General features: G+C 38.1%; 1 protein-coding gene across 1 annotated transcript in view; it reads right to left on the bottom strand.

Annotated features, from left to right (window-relative positions):
- Positions 1-18766: 18766 nt before the first annotated feature.
- fat1a (FAT atypical cadherin 1a) overlaps positions 18767-25456 on the bottom strand; it is a 126114-nt gene continuing 119424 nt past the window's right edge. Inside the window, 4 exon segments of the mRNA XM_042342327.1 lie at positions 18767-20298; positions 20885-20920; positions 22533-22592; positions 24827-24964. Of these exon segments, the coding sequence (XP_042198261.1) occupies positions 19667-20298; positions 20885-20920; positions 22533-22592; positions 24827-24964 (866 nt within the window). The 3' untranslated portion in view covers positions 18767-19666.

Genomic DNA, 25456 nt, shown 5'->3' with positions numbered 1-25456 from the left:
AACCATTAAGTTTGTTAGAGCAAGATTCTTTGTTTGGGTATTTTAGAGACTATTGTGCTTAATGATAATGATCAATAAGATCATAACAAAGCCTGAAACATTCTCCTAAAGGCTCATATGAAGACAGAATCAAGCCAATCTGTAATGCTTTTCACATATGAATAATGACCATTTGAAGAAGTTATCAGAGGATGACTGACATACGAGGATTTGTATCACAGGAGAAAAAAAGTTAGTTAAATGCCATCAGGAGAGGAGGGAAGAAAATAGGTAAAAATAAAAATAAATCATGGAATGAGACAAGGCTGTTCAGCCAAACAATAATACTTTTTCACAGACAGTGCAAAATCTAACCGTTGATGAATTGTCCTGAAATTGTCCTTCACGGATCTATTTCTCTTCGTGGAATATTTTCCAATTTTTCAATTCATTTTGAATGTAGAATCCCCAAAGTTCTAAAGCATTAGGATGACATAGAATAATTTGACCTACAGTCAAATGCTCTCTCTGGAACCTAGATTTTAATTTGCCTTGTTTATAAAAGTTTTCGTGGATTGGAAATCATAATAATAATAATAATAATCCTTGCATTTGATATAGCGCTTTTCACGTCGGGAGGACGTCCCAAAGCGCTTCACAGAACACACTGTAAAGTGAATTGACTGTATATTTGTGGGCGAACGCGGCAGCCAATTGCACACAGCAATGTCCCACAAACAGTCGTAGATTGAAAATGACCAATTTATTATTGTTTTTTTTGGAGGGATTATTATTAGGCGTGTGGAGTAAGGAAACTTGCCCAAGGTTTTGCCCTGCCTGGAATCAATGAATGATCTATAATTGCAGCCAAATTATTAGTCAAAACAAAAACAAAAATTATTAGTCAAAACAAAAATGCCAACTCACTTCTTTTTCCAACTCCACCCAATGGACACCCATTCAGCATTTAATGATCATCATATTAATCCTTGAGTTTGTAAAGATGCTTACTTCTTCCTGAACATCTCAAAGTATGACTCAAAGGTCTGTGAAGAGCAGTGGCTGCAATTGTGGGCATTTACTCTCTGATTACATCATATGTTATTCCATTTAACTCCATAAAATCTATCTACTCCTCCTTGGTACATCTACTTAATTGTCCAGATATTCTTGAATACTACTTATCCTCCTTATAGTTTTCACTTGTCCAAATTGCTTTGTATCACCAGTAAATTTTAAAATTAAAATATTACAAGAACAGTTTTCCTCCAAACCGAATGATATATACGATAGAGAATTGAGAAAAGACTGTTTGTCACTAGTTGTCACTAGTCGCAGATGGACCATTTTTCATTTTCCATTAATTACTGTCTCCTATTGTAAAACTAGTTTTCAATCCAACCAGCTAATTTGTTATTCATTCCCTGAATATTAAAGATGTTTACAAGTGTCACATGTGGAATAAATGCTATTGAATGCCTTCTAATAACCCAAGTAATTTCTGTCCACTCTGTTCTGCTGCTCATTGAAAGAATTCCAGTCGTTTCAAGAGGTATGACTTCTTGCTTTTAAATGCATTACCTCCAAATCCTACACCAGAGTGTTACCTGTCCTATGAGCTCAAGTCTTAACATGGGGTTTGAAACCACAGCAGAAACAAGCTGACATCAACTCAGTTCCCTTAAACACAAACATGCAACTGAATCAGTACCAACCAGTTGAGAAGAGAGGTGGCGGTTAACAAGATTCTACCTCAGCAGTGCAACTGGAGTAATGCTTGATCCATCTCTTTTTATCTTTTAGATGTAGACAAGAAGAGAAAAGTTTTTCAGAGAGGATAAGAAAACCATCAATGTCCACTTAATGGAAATTCATTCTGCAGAGATTTGCAGACTCCCAGCAGACGTGACCTACATTTAGTGCTGATTGCTATTGACCCAGACTCTGTGCACCAGTCTCGGCTGCAGAGCTGGACTTCAAGATGCTAATTAATTCTGTTGTGGCTGAATATGGTGTCTGACAATGACAGTTTATCTGACTGTTGCAGGAATTGAAGGAATTAATCTACAGAAGAGTCCTGATTCGAAAGTTGGAGTCCATACAGACAGATAGAATGGGCTAGCTCCATTCCCAAGAAAATTCTGTTAGCATTGGCAGAGGCACTAAAAAAGTGCTTATTAATTAACAATGAACCCTCTCAGGTGCTGCTGCGCAATACAAGCTGCAGTGACGGGACAGTTATTCACAAATTTACTGTAAGAGGATGAAGTATACATTTGGAGATTGTAAAAATGCATTGAACAACCAGCTTCCTTTTTTGTGCAATGAAGCAGAATTTGTGAAACACCACAGACTTCAATGACAGCAAAATTATAAATAATCATAATCAAATAATAATTTGATATAAAACCTTATCACGGTCTTCTGGATGTCTCAAAGCGCTTCACAGAATGTAATATTAAGTGGATTGAATGTGTAAATATTGCAAGTGCTTGAGGGAAGCTCGATTTGGATTAAATTTTGAATGACTTGATATGATCAAGTCAACTTTGCAGCACCACTTGTTCTAAAGTGATGGAAGATTGTGTAAATACAGAATGCCTCAAATTTGCTGTGACTCATTTGATTTAAATCCATCATAATAATAATAACAATAATAATCCTTGCATTTGATATAACGCCCACATCTTAAAGATATGTCAAAGCGCTTCACAGACTATACTGTAAAGTGGAGTGACTCTATTTTGTGGGCAAAATGTGGCAGCCAATTGCGCCCAACAGTGTCCCATAATCAGTCATAGATTGGGTGACCAAATTATAACTATTTATTTTTATTTATTTATTGTTTGGAGGGATTATTAGCCGGGAAAATCAATCCGTTAATTGACTAACAATTCCTACTTACTGCTAGGTAAACAGGTGTGTGGAGTAAGGAAACTTGCACAATATGTCGCCCTGCCTGGGAATCAAACCTGTGTCCTCTCGGTTGTAAGCGAGTGCTCTAACCACTGCACTACAGAACTTCAGATGTACGACTTAGGCGACTTATGCCCGACCACCGTTGGTTTTATGCGAGTTTTACCATATTTTATAAACAATAAATTCAGTTCTGCATCAGACCGTTTTGTAATACCGGTTTTCAGTCCGACTTCACTTAAATCCTGTTGTCACCACCTTCCTGGTTCCACAAGGGCTTAGACTTCACCAATTTGGGTGCAGGGAGTACTGACACATCATTTTGAAGATCCCTCTTTTCTCACAAAACACTCGGTGACACTCGCAAACCTGCGATCTTCTGCTGGGAGTTTTGGGGTTAATTTTAAAATCGCCTGTTAAGCTTAAAGGTTAAACACCGGTATGAGATCGCTCTCCTCACTTCCTCATGTCACCACTCAGTAAAGAGCAGGAAAAGGATATGAAGAATATACATCCTGCTGCTCTGTCTCAAGCCTGATATGATTCTTTATTTAACATTTGATCTGCTTTACTCCTATTGCTTTCTCATCAATTCTGCTCCATTTATGACCTTCTTAGAAACTCTACCTTCCATGGTCATTCAATTTGTGGGCCATTGCTATCCACATGATTGGCTTCTGCATTCGCCTTCAAAATACATAGTGACTATACTTCAGTGTAAATCCTGTGAACCACTTTGAGACATCCCCCTAACATGAAGTCATTATATTAAATCTAATTTAAGATGAGTTTGAATAACAAAGTAATGTGTTTTAAATTATAATATATAATAATCCTTGGATTTGATAGATTAGAGTTCTTTATCACATTGGTGGGATTTCCCAAAGCACAACATTACTATGAAGTTTAGTAACTGTGTGTTTGTAGGCAATTTCAGCATGATGGAGATTTAGAGAGGAGGAAGAGTTTTAGGGACATTGATATAAAATAATTAGGAATGGAGTCATCAAAATTAAAAGATAATATAAATTGGTTAGCTGTGCAAAAGAATGAAGAAATTGTTTCAGTAATAGAGGTGTTAGAATTCCAGTTGTGATTAAAGGCCCAACATTTCACCAAGCTGTAGTCTATAGGACCATTTTCCCTTAAAATTTAAGGTAATGCATAACTATGGAAGATTCTTAAATCCAGTCTTAATTTGGAAGCCGCTCTCTTTTTAAGGACTATGGAAAATTGGCTTCAAACTTCAAGCTGAAGTTAAGAATTTTTCACAAATCTACGTGATTTTAAAACTCAAGATGAAATTCCCCCTTCTCCACCACTGTTAAGAGTTCTGAGACACTACGTCACGTGAAGGGTGCTGTTTATGTTACTGTTGAAATGGTCTTACAGGCTAAGAGGAGATGGAATTTCAGGTCTCAGCTAAGGTCTCAGATAAGATAATAAGCATGGGATATTGATATAAAATAATTAGCAGTGAAGAGGTGAAGATTAAGAGATAATATCAATTGTGCAAAAGAACAAAGAAATTGTCTCTGTGAAATGAAAAAAATACTATTACTCTGTCCCATTGTTCCATTGAGCGGCGTGAAGGAAATTCAATCATTGCACAGCAAGAGAATTATGTTTACTAAGGGCATGCAATTTGAAAGATGTTCAGAAGCTCACAAGAAAGGTTCAGATGAAGATGTCCTGTCAGTTTATTTGATATCATCCTTCCAGAATACCCACCTAACTAGCCTTCCATTACAGCATCAAGCTGCTTTTTCTTATTGAGTTCAGTATTCTGATTCAACCACTCTTCCTGGTATCCTGTTCTAGTTGTTAATTACAATCTAGGTTCAGAAATATTTCCTGGAGTCTGTCCCAAAATTGCCCCTGCCCCCAAACTGATCTCTCTTGTTCTGCTGCATTGGCACATCCAAAAGTATTTTTCAGAGTATACCTTTTCAATACTGATTAAAATCCTGTGTTAATAACTTAGAACGGGATCATCAGCAAAAGACTGGATAATGTTGAATAATGAACAAATAAAATCATTATTCAACCCTATGGAGAGAGAACAGGGCTCCCAAATAACCTTGGAGTTGATGGGAAAAGAATCAGAGGATGAAACATCAATTGCAGATTGAAGCGAAAACAAAATAGCAGTAAACTATGTTTTGGCGGAGAGCCATAAGACAGTAAATTGTTTTGAAGCATTCAGCGCCAGAGCTTGTCAAAAGACAATGATAAAAGAGTCACAAAGATCTCAAGAAGAGGATTTACAAGGTTTGTAACACCGGCAAGCTCAGCAGTGGAATGACTATAATGAATACTATTCTGGCGATCATGGGTTAAATCAGAACTTACAATGTGATGTATGATTTAAGACTTGACCCAGCTTTTTAACTTTAGAAAACACAGAAGTAACGGCAACAGAGTGTATAGTTTGAAGAGAAGAGTAGATTACTTTCTTTAGAGTAGGATAAGCTTAAGCATATTTCCAAGAAAAAGGAAAGATGAATAGGATTAGAAGTTGAATAGACAGTAATACACAGGAGCCATTTTTAAAACAGATTTTTTAGGGTAATCGGGAGGGTACCGTAAGGACAGAGACCTTATTTGAGTTCAGGCAGTAGCAGATCTGACATCCAGAAGGCACGAATAAAAATAAAATATCAAGATAACTTTGATAACTTTAGAAAATAAATGGGAGCCAAAAGATATTGTTTTCCTCTGTATCAGATTTTTGCAATTGAATCATGAGGCCAGAATATTGCTAAAAGGAGAATATTTGATGGTGTTTAAGGAACTGGAGGACATTGGTTTGAAGTTGAAGCTCAAGTGAGACCAGAGATAAGAAGAAAATAGCTCCACATACAAAGAATGTGTGTGCTACAGACTCGAAGCCAAAGCTAATACTTGTTAGATTAATTTGTTCAGAAAGATGTTGGATAAGTATTTGGATGGGAATGTGATTAGAAGTTATAGGCTTTGATAAAACTGAAATGATCAATACCTCCACAATGATCCCATTGTTTATACTGCCTGAGTTTATGCTGTGTCACCTTGGTTCAGTTGGTAGCACTGTCCCCTCTGAGTCAGAACGTTATGGGTTCAAGCCCCACATCAGCACTTGGAACCCATATTATCCATGATAACACTCCACTGAGATGCTGAGAGTGTGCTGCATTGTTGGAGGTGCTGTCCTATGGATGAGAAATTAAACCAAGGTCCCATCTGCCTGTCCAGGTGGATGTTAAAGATCTCATGGCACCATTCAAAAAAAAAGGGAATTTCTCCTGGTTTTCTTGCCAATAAACCCCATCCAAATCATTCACTCAGTGGTTGTTTGTGGGACATTGTTGTGCGCAAAATGGTTGCCGCATTCACCCTTACGTCCTCCTGACGTGAAAGGCGCTTTATAAATGGAATCTTGTTGTTGTTGTTACAATACATAGTCACTGCACTTTACGACATATCCTGTAAACAGCTTTGAAACATCTTGACAATGTGATAAGGCGCTATATCAAATGCAAGGATTATTATGAAGGGCAATAGCCCAGTGTCAAATATGGAGAAGAGGCAATGACTGAATACTCTAATGGGTTTATTGAGAACCATTAGGCCGGTTGGTAAATGATGAGAATAAAATCTTCTCAAACAAAAACCTGTCTTTCACACCTCCTGATCCCAACCCCCTGCTCGGATCCAAATCCTGACTGTCTAATATCTTGGAACGGTCTCCCGATGTGAAAGATGCGATACAAATGCAATTTGTTGTTGTTGAAGAGTGGCATTTAAAATGCTATATGAAAATAGCATATCATCTTCTCTCAGGTGCAATGAATGACTGAGTTTCAGTTTATGATTAATTCAGCCTGTTGAATTTTATTTCAAAATGTCTGAATTATTCATAGTTGGTTGTGGAAAGTTTATTTCTGTTCGACAGTGCTTACGGCCACCTCTTGCCGATCCTGGGCTCCCAGTCAGGCTCCACCTCTGTTAAGAGCTCTGAGACACTACCCTGCGTGAAGGACACTATATAAGTGCAAGTTGTTGTCGTATTTCTTTGTTTTTTAAGCCATGTACCTCAATGGGCAAAGAAACTAGGTTCAGACTATGTTTACTTCTGATCCTCCATTTTCCACAAGTACGTTCATTGGATCAATGAATCCCAAGGTTATCATTTTAGTTTCTGATAACAAACAGATTTTCCATCCTATTTATTTTCTCAAATCTTATGCTTCACAAACATGATACAATACTTCACAGAGCACAGTGTGAACAAAGCACAGATTCATGGAAAAAAATTATTTAAAGAGGCTTGTGGACATTGAACATTCAAATCTAGTATTATTTCTTGGATGTGCGGCAAAGAATAATTCAATCATCAAAGGGTAGAGTAACAAACAGGACTTATGTCTGCCTGCTTGTGAGGTCCTCCAAGAAAAGTACATTCCTCAATAATCCCCTTACAGATAACAAGCAATAGCAGCCATACTGCCTACATTTGAATGAGACTTCCTGTTTGCTTTACATCTACATCTGGACGAATACAGAATTCACTGTGCAAAATATGCTGGTTTCACATAATGTGGGCAGTTCAATGACATGCATTAAAATTGGTGCTTTGGATTATTATTAGAATCATAGAACTATAGACATGTATAGCTTTGAATAATAATCCTTATAATAATAATCCTTGCATTTGATATAGCGCTTTTCATGTCTTCTAGACGTCCCAAGGCGCTTTACAGAATATGCTGTAACGTGAATTGACCATATATTTGTGGGCGAAACGCGGCAGCCAGTTGTGCACAGCAGTGTCCCACAACCAGTTGTGGATTGAAAATGACCAATTTATTATTGTTTTGTTTTGGAGGGATTATTATTAGGCGTGTGGAGTAAGGAAACTTGCCTAAGGTTTCGCCCTGCCTGGAATTGAACCCAGGTGTCTCGCTCGCAAGGTGAGTGCTCTAACCACTGAGCTACAGAACTAACAAGATAGTCAGCTCATCATTTTGAAAGCTTACCTTTTTGGCTGGAGCTCCGCTCCATCTATTTTCTGTTGTACAGACAATAGCTGTCCTTCCTGCTATGTGGTCACCTCTTGCAACCATAATAATATAATAATTCTTGCATTTGATATAGCGCTTTTCAAGACATTTTCTAGACATCCCAAACTGCTTCACAGAATATACTGTAGAGTGAATTGACTGTATATTTGTGGGCAAAACACGGCAGCCAATTGCGCACAGCAGTCTGATTGGCAACATGCCAGCACCTAATGTCTGATCGGTGACATGCCAAAACATAATAGGAGTTGGAGCTCAGTGACTTTAATAATAACTGAACAAAATGAAAGACTTTCAGCTGACACTTCAGCATAAAGCGCAGCAGAGAACAGTAATTGTAAAACTAGAAATGACATCTGTTCTGCCTCATGTTTTACTTTTAAGGTGATGATTTTGCTATGAGGTGACTCTTGAGGAATGTGGCTGTCTTGCAATTGAATACTTTGCTCCTGGGATTTGCTCAGTGCTGAGACCTCTGCTAAATGCACCAAGATAAACATGCACTTCCAATTCGTGGAAATTATTGTGTGAGTCTTGTGCAAAAAACTCTGCTGCTGGAAAAAAGTAGATAAGCATAGAAAGTTTAATTGTTCAGGCTACAAAAAGTGATAAATAGAAGCTCCTTCTCTGATGATTAAGGCCTATCTGAACTCTAAAATAAATCAGAATTAACTACAGTACATATCATTCTGGTTCAGTTGGTTACACTCTTACCTCTGAGTCATAATGTTCTGGGTTCCAACCTCATACTTGGACTTTGAATTCCCAGTCTGAGTTGACACTAATGCAGGGCTAGAGAAGCACTGCGTTGTCAAAAGTGTCGTCCTTCAGCTGATATTTTATCATAATCCAAATATTATTAATTTAGAATACAGTTGTAAAATAATTTGACCAAAATATCTTCAATTAGCTTTTCCATAGCTCAATGTCAAAGTATAAACCATGGCTCTCTCTGCTCAATGGTCTCTGTAAACTGGAACATTGCAGGAACTTGCAATGATCTGGTGAGACTTGGGGAAAGAATAAATAAGTTTACGCCCAAAATATCATTCTTCATCATCGTATTTTCCCATATTTTTGCATGTAGAGAACATTTATTCATAATGAAATCTAATACAGGCAGCAGGAATTGTAAAAAAAAGCCTAGCTTTCTATTTTCTCTCATAACCTTATCTGAAAATATAAAATTGTGAAACTTAACAGAAAATAGAAACTATGCTCAATTTTATTCTTTATTTATAATTTTGGCTCATTTTGTATTCTTATCAATGTTCTGCCAGGGAAAATAATTATTTACTACTTTATGTCAGCGTTGAGCACCTGGAAGACATGTTGTCAGTTTAGTATAATACAATTTACATGTATATGGGACCTTGCACATAGGGAGGATGCCTCACAGCATTTAGTATCAATTACTTGGTAATGTAATCCTGCACCTATTTCAAATTGGTCTGAAATGGTTCAAAACTCATTTTCTTAGGACCTTAACAAAGAGGAGACTTTTAGCCTTTGACCTGTGAGATTTGGATGGCATTCGAAACTAGGTCTTATAAGTGGAAAGACAAAGCGTTGATCAATTCCACTACCCAATCTCCTAGCAAATGACAAATTTGTCAAAAGAGAAGCATTTTTAAGCTGGGAATTTCAAGTGTTTTACTACAGTCAAAACAAGATGTTGAGATTGTACATGTGAGGTTTTGTAGAACAAGTGTTGATCAGTAATAATAATTCTTAGATTGGATACAGAACCTTTCACACCGGGAGCTTGTCTCAAAGCATGTCACAGAATATACTGTAAAGTGGAGAACTGTGTATTATGTTGGCAAACAAGACTGCCAATTTTATTTGCTCATAATTACCCAGTTATACTTTGCCACATTGAATTGCTTCTGCCATTATTTTATTTTTAATCTACTGTCTATGTTCTTTTGCAGTTTCCTGCTCTTTTCACCATTCATTATACTACCTGGATCAGTGTAACCTGAAAACTTGGAAGAGGAGCCTTTCAAACAGAGAGGACGTCCTAAACTGCTTAACAATCCTGGCTTGACACCCGAGCTGACGGAGGTGCGGAAGGGGAAAGATGAACAAAAGTGGGTTCAAACAAGTAGTAGTCAGTAAAGATGCACAGCCGAAGTAATAGCCCTTTTATTCCTATATTCATGTCATTCATAGAAAATATGAAAACCTAGGGCCCCAGAGCAAAACTTATGAGGCACCCACCTATACTGTTAGATTTTGAGGGCTTCCAACATTCTGATTTTGCTCATTTTTCATATTGTTCATTGCTACCGGCATTAACGCCAAACATTCATGGAATAATCAATCTAACATTCATTATAATAAATGATTCAAGATTATACATATCCTACTCTTTTGGGTTCACTTTTGTGTCGTTGACAATCTTTCATATCAGACACAAGGAAACGTCCCTCAGAGGACCTTCTTTTCGTAAATGTTTTGCAAAACTGCTTTGGATGTTCTTCACAGATTGAGCCATGTTATTATTAAACAGTATGGAAAGAGAGAGCAAGGAGGGAGAGAGAGAGCAGAGACCACTTACTAAACAGGGAAAAAGGAAGGTTTTAACTTCTGTCTAGTTTAACCAGACAACCAACCATCATAATCAATGTCTGGTGTGCCTCTTTGATTCTCAGACGTGCTATTTCGCAGGATAGATTCTGCCCAGAATTTGGAGTCTTGGAGCATAGTGGTTAGAGCACTCAGCTGCAAACGAGAGGACCAGGGCCTGGGTTTGAGCTCCGGGCAGGGTGAAACTTAATGCAAGCTTCCTTAATCCACGCGCCTCTGATTACCTAGCAGTAAGTAAGAACCCTTTTATTAATCGAATGGCGGATCTCTTTTCCGGGGGTAATAATACCTCCCAAAAAATTATTTTCAAAAACTCAATTCATGACTGCTTTATGGCACATTGCTGTGCGCAATTGGCTGCCCACAAAGTATGCAGTCAATCCACTTTAGAGCGTATTCTGTGAAGCGCTTTGAGACGTCTAGCAGATGTGACAAGGATTTATAACAAATGCAAGGATTATTATTATTTTTATGATAAGTGTGGAAAGATTCATGATACCTGTTTCAAGTGGAAATGTGTGGTGCCACTGGAATGCCCAAGTGTGGTATAAAAGGGTGAAATTGTGAAAAGTGCAGGAGTAGGAGAGACCTATTGAAAGACAAATATTCATGTACTGATGTGCTTGATGTAAAAGCAGGATTCAAACTACACCCTCTAACTTTCATTCTCTTAACAAAGCAATGGGGACACCTTGTGGTATAAGTCAGTAAGAAACAATTTCTTTCATTACTATAACAGCACCAATGAAGTTGCTTGAAATATTAAATATTAAATAATTCCTAAATTTGATATAGTGCCTTATCATTTCACTGAATTGCAAGAACATTTCATGTGATTTTAATGGAAACCATAGCATCTGTGTATTAAATATGTGTATTAAATATTAAATATGTCAAAATGACCTTGTTCACTTGGTAGCGTTGTCACCTCTGAGTCAGAGGTTTGGAATTTCAAACCCCACCTCAGGACTTTGAACTCACAATCGTCTGGAATGGGCTGACACTGCATTGCAGTGCTGAGAGTGAGCTGCATTGTTGGAGATGAAACATCAAACTAAGGCTCCATCCGCCTGTTGAAGTGGATGTTAAAGATCCCACTGCACTATTAGAAAAAAGAAGGGAGTTTCTGCTGGTGCCCTGGCCCACATTTCCCAGATGAAATTGGTCATTCACTTCATGGCAATTTTTATAGGACATTGCTGTTTGCAAATTGGCCACACCATTTGCCTACAAATAGACGGTCGCTGTACTTTAAAGTAAGCCCTTTCAGTTGTCCTCCCAACATGAAAGGTGTCATATAAAATGAAGAATTATTTATGCATTTATTTAAATTCCTCTTGTGACTAATTAACTGTAGTTAGTTGTTGATGGGTCAAAAAAAACTATATTTGATGTGATAATTATCACCAGTGACACTTAACGACAACAACTTGAATTAGCATAGTGACACCACATCAGGTGCTTTACAGAGACAGTCCTGGACACAGAGCAGGAAGATAATGGAGCAGGGAGATGACCATTGCCACAATTGAAAAGGAAGGTTTTCAAATTTCTTTAGACAACATTGAGGGAGGCAATCCTTGAGGGTGGTTCTATTGTGGCTGAAGGCTCAGTCACTGATAATGGGAAGGGGGGAGAGGAAACACGCAGTTTGTAAGCAAAGGGGCAAATAGAAGAGTAAGGTTGGAGAAGGTCAAAGTAAGTCTAAGGTGCTGGTGCTGTAAGGATGCATAGGTGAGAGTGAGCATTGTTTTCCATCATTATTTGGGCACATTTTAGAAGCAACAGAAATCCATCCCTTTAACTGTGCAAATAAATACATATTTCAACAATGGCTTAGTTGACAATCAACAACAACTTGCATTCCTAGAGCACTCTTCACTTGGGGTAGAGTCTCAGAGCACTTAGTTTTTAAGTAACCGAGTTGATTGCTAAAAAACAGAAAAAAGCATTAAAAGATACGGTGAAAATATTGTTATCGATCTATATATGATGCTCTCCAATGTGAATAATAACATCAAAGGGTGTTGTATTTCCCAAAGCAGTTAACTTAGTAAATATGTTGAACAGGCTCCTAGGGAGACTGTTGAAACAGCAAATGTTGATTCCTCCAAACACGGATTAGATAGTTTTCTTTTAGGAAATAACATTACGGGATACAGTACATAGGTAGTTTGGAACATATGTGCATGCGACCACCAGGAAGGTGGAAGGCGAATTAAATGGACCTTGGTCCTTTTTTTGTCTAGCATTTCTTATGTTCTTACAACATGTTTCAAGACTGAGATAACATCAAAGGACATTATCACGTCAAAACTATTAGGAAACATCACTTTTTTTTAAGACTGTGACATGTGAGATTAAATCACCGATTGTTTGTTAATGTCATTCCAACCCTGAGATGTCTGCCTGCCTTAAAACATACTTCAGAATGGGTTATTGTTTATAATATGTAGAATCACAATGCTAGCATGTTCTGTTCACGAACAGAGAAACAGTGAAAAGGAACATAACAGTATATTAATGTCACTTTTATACTGCACTGAATAACACATTGTGGGCTGTAGTTTCACAGTGATGTGGGTGGAAGCCACATTTTCACTGCTTGATCACATTAGGACAGGCAGAGCTCCATATCTAGATCCCAAGCCCAGACATTGTGCACTGCTTACTGGTCACCCATCATCAGTGCAATTATTCTTGTGGTTGATGAATACAATCATAATAATAATCCTTCCATTTAACATACTGCCTTTCATATAGGGAGGACGTCGCAAAATGCTTCACTTGATTTATTATAATGTAGAACTATAGAAATTTATAGCAAAGAACAAAGCCAATAAGCCCATTGTTAAACTGGTTGGCGCGTTTCACCCACAAAATACACAGTCAATCCACTTTACAATACATTTTGTCAACTGCTTTGAGATGTCGCAATGACATGATAAGGCACTATATGAAATGCAAGGATTATTATTATTATCATTATTATTATTATTATCATATCTGTGCTGGCTCACTAACCTTCAGCTCAGTGGTTAGAACACTCGCCTCGCAAGCAAGAGACCTGGATTCAATTCTCAGCAGGGCGAAACCTTAGGCAAGTTTCCTTACTCCACACTCCTAATAATAATCCCTCAAGAAAAAAACAATAATAAAATTGGTTACTTCAATCCACATCTGTTTGTGGGACACTGCCTTCCCAATTGGCTGCCGTGTTTTGGCCATAAATATACAGTCAATTCACTTTACAGTATATTCTGTGAAGCGCTTTGAGATGTCTAGAAGATGTGAAAAGGGCTCTATCAAATGCAAGGATTATTATTATCCTTTCCTTTCAGTCCTATTTGGCTGCCAGTTCCCCATACCCCTCTAATTTACTTTTTAGATGCTTATCTAGTTCCAATGTGTAGTGACTTTGTGTTTTCTAAATAAACATGGAAGCCAATTTGCACACTACACTACACTCCCAAGCCAAGGGCAAGTCCATAACAGCATTTAAAAGAGAAATTGATAAATACTTGAAGAAAATAAAAATAATAGGTGTAAAATTAGGAGAATGGAATTAGAGTAGATACGACTCAAGTACCATAACAGGCCCAATGGGTTAAATTATCTTATTCTATGCCTAAACTTTTTATTATTCTATATTCTATAAGACCTTGAAATGCCACCTGGGTCTAGATTGCCTGTAATTTATCTAGCATCTTAGAGTGACTAGAATTTGGAAAATGGGTTTCAAAATTAAGACTGTATTTAAGAATTTGTCAAATTCTGGATGTTCTGCAATGCTGCATAAATAAATACACCTCGATCCAGAGGAATTTCTACTAGCTGATGATATATTTCAGCCATTAAGATGTGAGTTGATCGAATAAGCGCCTTGCGTATGTGCAAGGAATACTGGTGCATATGTTTAAAAGAGAAAGGAGTTTCTCCCAGAGTTCTGGCCAACAATTCCCCCAAATAATTCACTTCATGGCTGTTTGTGGTACATTTCTGCGCTCAGATTAGCCACCGCTTTTGCGTACAGTACACTTTCCAGTAAATCCTATGAAGTGCTTTGAGATGTCCTTCTATTGGCAGGCCTTCAAGCTTTCTGTCCCTGACCCTCTGAAACTCCATCCCGGAATCCCTCTCCCTCACCCGCTTAGCTCCTTCAAGGCCCGTCTTAAGACCTTTATCTTTGACCATGCCTTCGGACATCATCCAACCCTCATCCCTCTTGCCTTCCACCCTCTCTTGATATCAACTCCTTGCTCGGGTGCAAACCCTTGACTGTTCAGCGCCTTGGGACGTCCTCCCAATGTGAAAGGCGGAGTTACATTGCGGCAACAATTCAATTTATTCCATGACTTTCAAAACGAATATCCAAATAACATCCCTTACATCCAGTCCAGATTCACTGGAGATCTGTGGAATAGAAAGGAAAATTATTACAATTTGAAGAGGTAGGAACAAAAAAAACTAACAACTTGCATTGATATAGTGCCCTTCAAGTGTTTTTAACAAAATGGGTGAAAAATAAAGGACTCCCTCTTTCCCACAATTCTTGGAGCTAACATAAGGAATGATCTTCAGTTAGCTGGTAAGATATATTTATTTCACACAAACCCTCATTTTGTTATTCAGTTTCCCTTCAAGAGAATAGTACCAGCTACACCAACTGCACCTCTAGGTGGAGCTCTACAACAGGGGATTCCCCTCTCTGCAACTGCAACTGTATCTCCTCCCCTTTACTTGAAATATTCCCAACATAACATTACTACTTTCTTACCTATAGTTTAATCAAGTGTTTTTATGTTTTGCATCACACACACATATGTTAAAGACGTTAAGCAATACAGGATCAAATCTGTCCAATACATATTATTGTATAGTCTATGACTTAAGGTATATTACGATTTTATGATTTTGCGTGGCTTTATTTAGAGGTTAGAAATTGGAAAGATAAGAGGACTATGCTATTCCAGGACAACTTGCATACATAAAGATACAGTTGCATAAGGGCTGAACATGGGACAGGGAAGGTGGAGGGCAGAGAGGGCAGGGTGGTGGCCGAAGGCATGGTCGAAGAGGAGAGTCTTGAGGCCTGTCTTAAAGGAGGCAAGGGAGGAGCGAGGCAAAGGGAATGTGGGATGGAGTTCCAGAGGGTGGGGGCAGAGAAGCTGAAGGCCCGACCATTGATGGTGGTGTGGGCTGGGCAGGGGATATGAAGCAGGCCACAGTCTGCTGAGCGACGGAAATGGACAGGTCGATATGGGGTTAGCAGGTTGGAGCGTAGGAGGAGGCAAAGCCATGGAGGTGAAGACGAGAATTTTGAACTTGATCACCTGAGGAATGGGGAGCCAGTGGAGCCGGGCGAGGGTGGGTGGAATGTGCCTGTTGCGGGAGAGGACACGTGCTGCAGAGTTCTGGATGATCTCAGTAGCACTCTCACCTCTGTTGGAAGTTTTGGGTTCAAGCCCTGGGTTGGGCATTTGTATCCAGACTTGGCTGACATGCCAGTGCAATGTTGGGGGAGTATTGCATTGTCAGAGATTCTATCTTTTGGGTGAAGTGTTAAACTGAGGTCCCATCTGCCTGTTCCGGGGGATGTTAAAGATCCATGGCATTATTTTGAACAGAAAAAACGCTCCAGAAGTTTCATTAACTCTTTTAAACAAAGATGATCGAAGGCGCAGTTAAATAGGAAGATGGGCCTTAAAGGAAGTCGAGGGAAGCGGTGAGATGGAGGGACTCCAGGATGGGGTTGTTTCAGAGAGTAGGGGTAGAAAGGTTGAAGGCCCGACTGCTGATGGTGGGGTGGGCAGTGTGGGGTATATGAAGCAGACCAGTACCTGCTGAGCGGAGGGAGCGGGCGTGTTAGCAGAGTTTCAGAGGGAAGGGTGGGGCAAGTCTGGATGGATTTAAAAGTGAGGAGCAAGTCTTGAAATCAATTCTCTGGGAGATGGGGAACCAGTGGAGCCGGATGAGGATGAGGGTGGTAGGCTCGCGGAGCCTGGTGTGGGAGAGGATATGAGCTGCAGTGTCAGCTCACCAGACGCTCTCCATTCTGCTCGCCTGATTGTGAAGGTCAAGCCTTCTCTTGCACCAAGCTATTTTTCAAAGAGTCGAGTGACCTGACCCCAACCAGCCTTTCCAACAACCTGTTCCAATTGTTAATTACCCTTTGGGTAAAGAAAAACTAAATCTGCATTGTCTTGTTCTACTGTCTTGGCACAGCCTAAAATATTATTTGGGGTTTACTTTGCAATTGCGTTTTTTAAATATTATACATCTTCATAAGGTCCCTCTGAGTTCCAGTATCAGAGTACCGGTGGCTATGTCTTCAATTCTTATCCTCTTCACCATTGGAATTCCCTCCCTCCTGTCCCTTCTCGTTCTGCCTTTAAGTCTCTGATCTAATCTCCTTGAACACACTTGTAGCCACCTCCCAATTGCTTGGCACCCCTGTGAATTGCTTCAAGACATTATCCTACAAGAAGGATGCGATATAAATGGAAATTGTTGTTGTTTTCCCCATACTAATGTTATACTTTCAGGGCTGTTATTTTAAATACATCCAACTCCACCTTAACAAATGTATCTTTCTACTCCCTGTACCTATTTTCTGGCCAGTAAACTGAACAGTGATGGAAATGATGGCCTCAGTATTGTGTTGAGCTCTGCAGATCACTAAGAAGCAAGATCAGTTGATTGAGAGATGGTGTTACGGTTAAATTCCAGTTTTGGATGAAGGATGCACACTCAAAAAGGATTTCTGTTGCTGACCCCTATCAGGTAATCACTCCTGAGAACTGTGAACTATTTAGTTGTAGACTGCAATCCGTATATCTATGATGGATGCATCTGACATTTCAAATGCCCTACCAATATGAAGTCTAAACTTTTCAGATGATGAATGATCACTGGAGCATGGTCCTCCAGAGCAGCCAGTGACTACTCCAGGTCCATAACGTGCTTCATGGTAGCCTCGATTCATTTATAGCAGAAGTAGGTTTTAATAATAAGAAAAATCCTTGCATTTGATATAGCGCCTTATCACGTCATTGAGTCGTCTCAAAGCGCTTCACAGGGTATATCAATAATCCTTGCATTTGATATAGCACCTTATCACATCATTGAGACGTCTCAAAGCACAACACACATATACTGTAAAGTGAATTGACTATATTTTGTGGGCAAAATGCGGCAGCCAATTGCACACAGCAGCGTCCCACAAACAGTCATGGATGGTGTCCAGATTTTCTTTTGATAATAGTGTAAAGTGGATTGACTGTATTGTGTTTTGGACCGCATTCACTATGCCTATATGGTTGGCTGGATGGCTTGGGTTCCACATACAGAGCTGTTGCCGTGCTAAAAATGGCCAACTTTCAGGTTATTAGGTCACCGCCGATATCACTTCCTGTGTACTGCACATGTGCATTCACAAGAAGTGATGTCAGTGGCAACCTGATAACGCAGAGGTTGGCCGTTTTCCTGCAGCACAGGAACTGAAGTAGGCAAGTCACAGATGTGCAGTGAAACTGGCTATCGCAAATCTGTTATAATGTGGTTTGGCAACTAACGCCTCATAACGAGGCTCCACTCTACATTCTCAGCACGTGTAAGCACCTTTAAGAAATTTTTTTGCTGTAGACCTTTAAAACTGTTGAAAAAGCTGATAAAAATATTAAACCAAGTAAATCTTAGTGTAATGACAAAATGTAAGGAATCTCTAATCTAGATATAGGAGCTCAGTGCACCAGTCTCAGTTGCTTGTGTGACATACCCCAAGGATAATGGTAGTGATTCTGTAATGGTTGGCAAATTCTCCAAGCTTGATGTCTGAATTTACGAAGAGGAAAATAATCTCCAACTAAGGTTGGTAAGTGTAGCAAACAGCAGGAGTACGGTGAGCTCACTTGCCACAGTTGGTAAATTTAGCAGTGATCGGGGATCAGTCTAAGAACCACTCAATCGTTTAAGTCAGTAAACTTGCACATAGGTAAAGGTTGCAGTTTTCCCACCCTGCAATCTTTTTGTGTAGATTTTTTTTTGAAGGGATTATTACGCCCAGAAAAGCAATCACCAACCCACTAACAACTAGATTCCTACTTACTGCTAGGTAAACAGATGCGTGTGAGGAAACTTGCCTAACGTTTCATACCGCCTGAAAATTGAACCCAGGTCCTCTATTTAATTTTATTTCACAGAAAAACACCAAAAGGCAGTTAGTTTTCCACAATTTATTATCAATGCGAAAGTAAGTGTATGCGAATGGCAGTTTCATTAAAAAAAACTTTCAGGACCATTGCATCACATAAAGAGAACTTTAGAAAGTCTTTGTCAAGTTATGCAAAGTTTTGGTTCTAAAAATTCAGTGGGTCCCCTTTTAATGAAAAATAAATCCACACAATTTACAATTAAAAATGTCACTGTTAAGACATGTTCATGTATTCAGACCCAAACAACATAGCAAACGAAAACTTCATTCATACCAGGTTTGCATTTTGGTACGTTTGGTGAAATGTTTAAATTCAGTGGAAAGAATAAATTTAAGAATAAAACCCCGATCAGTAGTTTGTACATAATTGTCAGGGTACATCAGTGTCGAAGCAAGTAGTAACACACTTGAACAGCACTAAAATTTGGGAAACAAATGCACAAAATATCTACAAAACCTAGTTTGAACTATTTAAATCAGAACTGTACATTACATTTACAGAAAGAAAAAACTGCAGGACTGGATGGGGAGGAAAGAATCTTTAAGAAATTAACCTCTGTATTATTAGAACTATATAAATACAGACCAAGATACCACACTGAAAAGGTGTTTTGCTGCTATAATGCCAAATATTAAAATCCTTCCATACTTTGCACATTGATATTGATACAAAAACTATGTTCTGAAATGGCACAGTCAATGTAAATATATGTTTGCCAGTTCTAGTAGTCCAGGTGAACAAAACTGCTGATGTGTTGGAACATGCTGTATGATCTACTCCAGCCATGCTGAAATCAGCTCATCAACAAAGCTTGGCAAACCAACAGTGAGTACAGGTGAATTATAGAAGCTTGTAGCAGGGAGCAGTTCAGTTAAAGCTCAGGCACTTTAATTTTTTCTTACACCATCAGACTTCTGTGTGCTGCTGAGAATCCAGTGGAGGAATAGTCACGTCTTCAAAGTGGCCTTCATCCCCACTTTCATAGTCACTCATCATGACTTCGGATTCTTCCATTTCACAGCATGCTGAAACATCAGAGCAAGAGGCGGTTGTGGATGTATACACAGACATAGACATGTTGTCCACACTAGGTGGTTCAAAGTCACCATTGTATGTTAACGTGTAGGGTGGGTAGTCCCCCCTGTAACTGCTTCCAACAGGGATTGCAATCTGAGGTTCCGAGAGATCGGCTGAATAGTGGTGATGGGGTAGATATTGATTCATGTTGAAACGTTGCCTGTTTTGTGCTGCTGAACTCTGGCTTCCAGCAGTGGGCATATCCCGAGGAGGCTGTATGGACTCAAACTGGTCATTGTACTCTGGTGGCAAAGGTGGGAGCTCATCATGAATTGAGAAATCATCCGGAGGAGGCGGAAAATCACTTTCAATGTCATATCCTCCAGGGTAGTAGTCTGTGTCGATGGTGTTAGGATCTGAATAAAGTGGGGCTGGGTTTTCTACTACCTCATATTGGGGGAACTCCTGGATACCTGGTAGCTGAATGCTAGGCATCCAATCAGATGTATCCCAGTGATATGCTGTTGTATAGAAAAGGAAGAACACACATTAGAATTTCCCAGATCGAACTTAAGCTTTGTATTGATGAAGATCACAAGTACAATAAAAGCAATCTGAATAAAGGTAGTGTATGTTAGTGCTGACTGAACGCTTTACAGATGCAACAGGACACCACTGGGGTGGGCAATATCCTCCCTATTACCAATTTCAGAGGCAAAAAGTATTACACACTTTCAAATGAAAATTTTAAAAGCATGTCAACTGCCAGTTGGCACACTCAGCTGTGGAAAACATTTACTAGTTTTTAAACGAATAGGAAATATTATACTGGATATATTGTAAATTCAATTCAACATGTGCTTTCCTATTACATGCTGCTGATATTCTGGTTTTTGTGTTTGAATTCACACTGCTTGAATAAGGCTTAACTTTTATATTGTCTACCCCACATATTAATGACACACTGGGCACGTGAATGAAAGATTAACACTTGTAACTTTCTTGCAGATATGCATGTTAACTTGCAGTGAAGGTTAAAGTGACAGATTAGCAAACAGCATCAAGTGAGTTTGGAAGAATAACAGAAGGCATGCAGTCAAAAGTCACCTCTTGGATTCCTGAGGTCATGACCCGCAAAAGGTTCTTTAGATGGCAAAAAGCAGAAAAGGGAGGAAGAAAACATGGAATATTAAAGCATCAAGATTTTAAAAGAATTGTTTACACAAACATTCCACGTATTTGCTTACAACAAATATTGAAAAGCCTGCTTGCTACATATCTACATTTTAAAGAGCAGTTAAGTGCTGTTTTCCAGAATAGGGATAATTGCTTAAAGTTGTATTTGAAAGAGCACTGTGAGATTTTCCTTCAGCAATTGAATGAAACAATTGAATCCATACAACTCCCACTTTCAATTTTGCAAACTGCTAAAGCTCTTCAATTTTAAGTATTCCAGAAATACAGGGCCATAGCTTCCATAGAGGGACTGTAGACATGTAAATATTTAAGTCTAATTTTAATACATGCTGCCGATATTCTGGTTTTTATGTTTGAATTCACACTGATTGAATAAGGCTTCACTTTTATATTATCTAAATACAATTTCCATTTCCTTTTTTTTAAATAAATGCTTACAAATCAATGAAACAAGTTTGCATTCAACCTTGACTCAAGTTGCCATTTTGTGGCAGATTTGTGGCCTTGCTCAGGCTTGAACTGTAAGCGCTCCGGCCCTCCCAACTCCATTCACTGTTAGCAACAAACAGCGATAAGAAAGGGGCTGGTCAATGAAATACAAATCTTATCAGGCAGCCTTAGAAACAGAGCCAAGATGACACCTCTATTCAGGACATGTGTCACTACAAGATCAAATGATTTTTTCATACATAAGAGAAAAGAATCTATATATTATTTATTTATAGAATATGTGGAATATTTTTAGAATGAACAAGGTAGGACTACATTATTCAGTGCTCCATTAAGATGATCTGCATTTTCAAATCCAAACTAGATTTTCAATCCATGTTTCTGGTTCTCCAAGATCAAATATTTCAGTAGAATTCTAGCTTACATATAATAATAGTCATTGATTTGATAAAGAGTCTAATCATGTAGACCCAAAGCGCTTTACAGGATTTTCATTGTGAAGTAATTTAGGAAACAGAAAAATAAGGTTTTGTCCCAATTTTTTCTTGATTCATTTCCAACACCACCAGCAAATCTCACTGCTCAGTGATGATATTTCAGAGAAATCTCAGAAGGATTTTTATTTGAAACGGGGTGAACAAGCCAATGTGCAGTGTACTCATAATGCAGAAGAATGAGAGAAGCAGAGGGAGACAAATTGAAGGGAAGCAAATGAGAAATGTTGTTGATCAATAACAAAGCTCAAACATTTCATGTACAGATGACTCAGAATATGTCAAGAAAGTATGGAAACTGTTTTAGTGCTTCTTCAAAATCTCTTGGGTGTTCATCATGCAAGCCCAGAGGAAAAGGCAAGTGGGTAATGTGTTGGATAATAGAAAAGTCTGATCACAATTCGAGAGCTCTGCTGTTTTATGCAAAACTGCTTTTTTCAAATCATATCCCAGCATTCAAGTTTTGAGGCACAGAAATGATATATGCCAAATACTGCTAAATGGATAAACAGCACTCTGACTGGATTTATATGACAGCATCACAGACTTGTAACACACAGAAATATTGAGAATTAAGAATACACTGATAACTGAGCTTGGTAAAAAAGTTATACCTTCTTGTTCCACCGAGTCAACAACTGCATTGACAAGGTGTATTACTGTCACTATGGAAGCTTGTAAAGAAAATGGGAAGGAGCAGATTGAAATAAATTTACAGTTAGTACAGAGACTTCAAAGAACACGTGTAGCAACTTTACCTTTGCTTTGACATTGTTTAAAATATCAATTTACAAATAAAGAGAAATATACACGAAGTATGTTTCCAGGAAATACATATTTTTGTTTTGCCTTTACTTTCTAAACAATATAAAACATTAGAAATCTGCTTCCAGTTGTTAACATTTGCTAATAAGTTTAGTTTGCCACATATTGTGTCCATTTACTGCAGGCTACAATTTATTTATGTGTAACTGTAATTGATTTGCTGGCTTCACTGTTGCTATTTTCAGAAGATGTATGAAAGCAGAATTAGGCATAACGACTGTTTTAAAGTTACTGCTCTAAATGTTTTACAAAAAATAATTCAGGTAAGCTACAGTGTGTAGCTGGAAATGATCAAAAACGATAAATTCTGAAGATATTAAAGATTTCTTAGTGCAGATGTACTGTAATGATGTGCACTTTCACATTTGACCTCTATTCTTGCCCTTGATGTTTGGTTCTATGATTGGCAGGCACCCAGGACAATGAACAGAGGTTAAGGATTTGTAGATTATGAAAACATGAACATATTCAGAACGAATGTCACTGGGGAAAATAAAGCTGAAATATTAAAAAGGAGGCATCTTTAGTGCCTACAAAGTAATTGTGAGATAGTAGAGCTGAAATCAATTAACATTGTACAGAATTGCTTTGAAGAACATCATTGGACAGAGAATTTCTTGACAAAGCATTGATCATTTTATATTAAATATGTAATATAAATTTAATGTAATTAATTATTTTGCTTATTTTAAATAGATCTTCATTGTGTCAAGTCTAATACCCCACATAAATCAGAATTCAAGTAGGAGAAAAATCACAAATTGTTTATCTACTTCAAAACTCACTTCTCGTTTCCTACTGAAGGATTGTAGGAGAGTTTATTTTTTACTGGGAATGTTACACAGTAATGAAAGCTATAATGGGATTCTTGATAAAGATGATAAAACCATTAGGAAATTGACAGCTGAGATGATACTTTGAAAACGCACTGTATCATTCTCCACCACAAAATTGACTAGGTTAGGCTGGCAAACACATTAATATAATTTTATATATTGATATCAAATAATCTGCATCCCCAAAATAAACTAGCACGGAACTTTTGTCATCATTTGTACCTGTAAGTATTGCGCTGTCAAATGTTAATGGTTCCCTAATCATATATATGCATCGCAGGAGGGGCGATATAATGCATGAATAGAAAGTTAAAAAAAAAAGCAGGCTTCCTTGCCTCGCTCACAGCAACTGAAATACAGATATAATGTATGGTTTATTTTATGTAAAAAATCAGTGACTGAAAAATGCTTATGGTGGATGATTATGTTCTTCATTTCAGTGATTTTTTTAAAAAAAGTCAAAATAACCTTAGAGAAGTTTCATTTAAATGTAACTAATTTTCTTCTGTTATAGGCTCTTATTTCAATTTCCACAGCAGTACTCTTATGAATGTCGACAATAGCAGATGCTGTAGACAAAGAGGAAGAGATGTCAATTTTTTTTTCAAAGTTTATTGATTTATTTTAAGCCACACCACATTTAAATGTTATGAATTGCATAGTTTTACAGTTGTGGGGGGACTGGGTGTCAAATAACAATTTGCCAAAATAATCCTACAGATTTAAAATGAAAATGCTGCTGTTTTTACTGAAATCTAGCAGCCAACTGAGTAGCTATCAATCAAGATCAGAGAATCCCATTTCCCTCTCAGAAACATCTTCCTTTACTGCTTTAATCAAACTTACAACCAGATACTTGCTAAACTCGGGTCTCACTCACTGGAGACCTGATCTCGATGGGAGCTGAAGCCATAGCAAAAAAAAACTTAGCAAGTGACCGTTAAAACACATTTGAGAAATAGACATCTAAAATCTGAGAAGCAGTAAGACATCACAGACCAGTGTCACGTTTTTCAATATGTAGCACTCCAGCAGTGATTTTAGTAGGCTTAAGATCACTAACAATATAACAGTTACTGAAAACTTCAGCTATTATGTATAGAGATACTTGGAATGAACTGCCTTTAAAACCTTTGGTCAATTGTATATTTTGTGTTGAGTTACAATAAGAATTCAATGTCACCTAAAACTGGCAGCTTAGTGTAACAGAACACGACAATATAGATTTTGATGTCTGAAATTCTTACCGTTGTCATCACATGATTCAGACTGGAAAGAGCTCAGGGACTGCACTTCTGAGATGCTTCCATGGGTGTTAAAAGGTTGGCAAGCATTGTCCTCGAGAGACTTCTTTGATAGACAGGGATCAAGATCCACCACTTTAGCTATAAATGAACAAAATAGATATACAGGATTCCTGTTACCTGAACCTTGCACACAGATGTTCTTTTACCAAACAACAGTACAACCACCTTACTTGAGTAGGTTTGATAGATACACAATTTGAAAAACATATTTTTAAAAATTCTTATGAGAAATCAAGGCAAGTAAAGTATGCTGTTCATACAAATGTTATCAGATCACAAAAGCAGCACTTATGGTGCTAATCAGCTAATATTATCAATATTATGTAAATTTGAATGGAAAAGCGATAGGAGAGGTGTGAAGTGCTATTAAAATAATTGCATGGAACAGTAAGTTATGGATCGTCACCACAATTTCCCAATTGTCAGTATCAGAGGTGGCAATTGGGGACTATTTTATGCTGAGACTAAAAATAATGATCCAATTATAGACATAGTTAAACGATTGTGCTACATTTAGCGATGAAGACTAAGATAGATTTGAATGAGTGGAAACAATGCAGGGGCAGGAGA

This window comes from Callorhinchus milii, unplaced genomic scaffold, assembly GCF_018977255.1.
Source record: "Callorhinchus milii isolate IMCB2004 unplaced genomic scaffold, IMCB_Cmil_1.0 Scaffold1, whole genome shotgun sequence".
NCBI classification, from domain to species: Eukaryota; Metazoa; Chordata; class Chondrichthyes; order Chimaeriformes; family Callorhinchidae; genus Callorhinchus; species Callorhinchus milii.
Note: the sequence above shows the minus strand (reverse complement) of the source record. Positions and strands in the feature narration are given on the sequence as shown.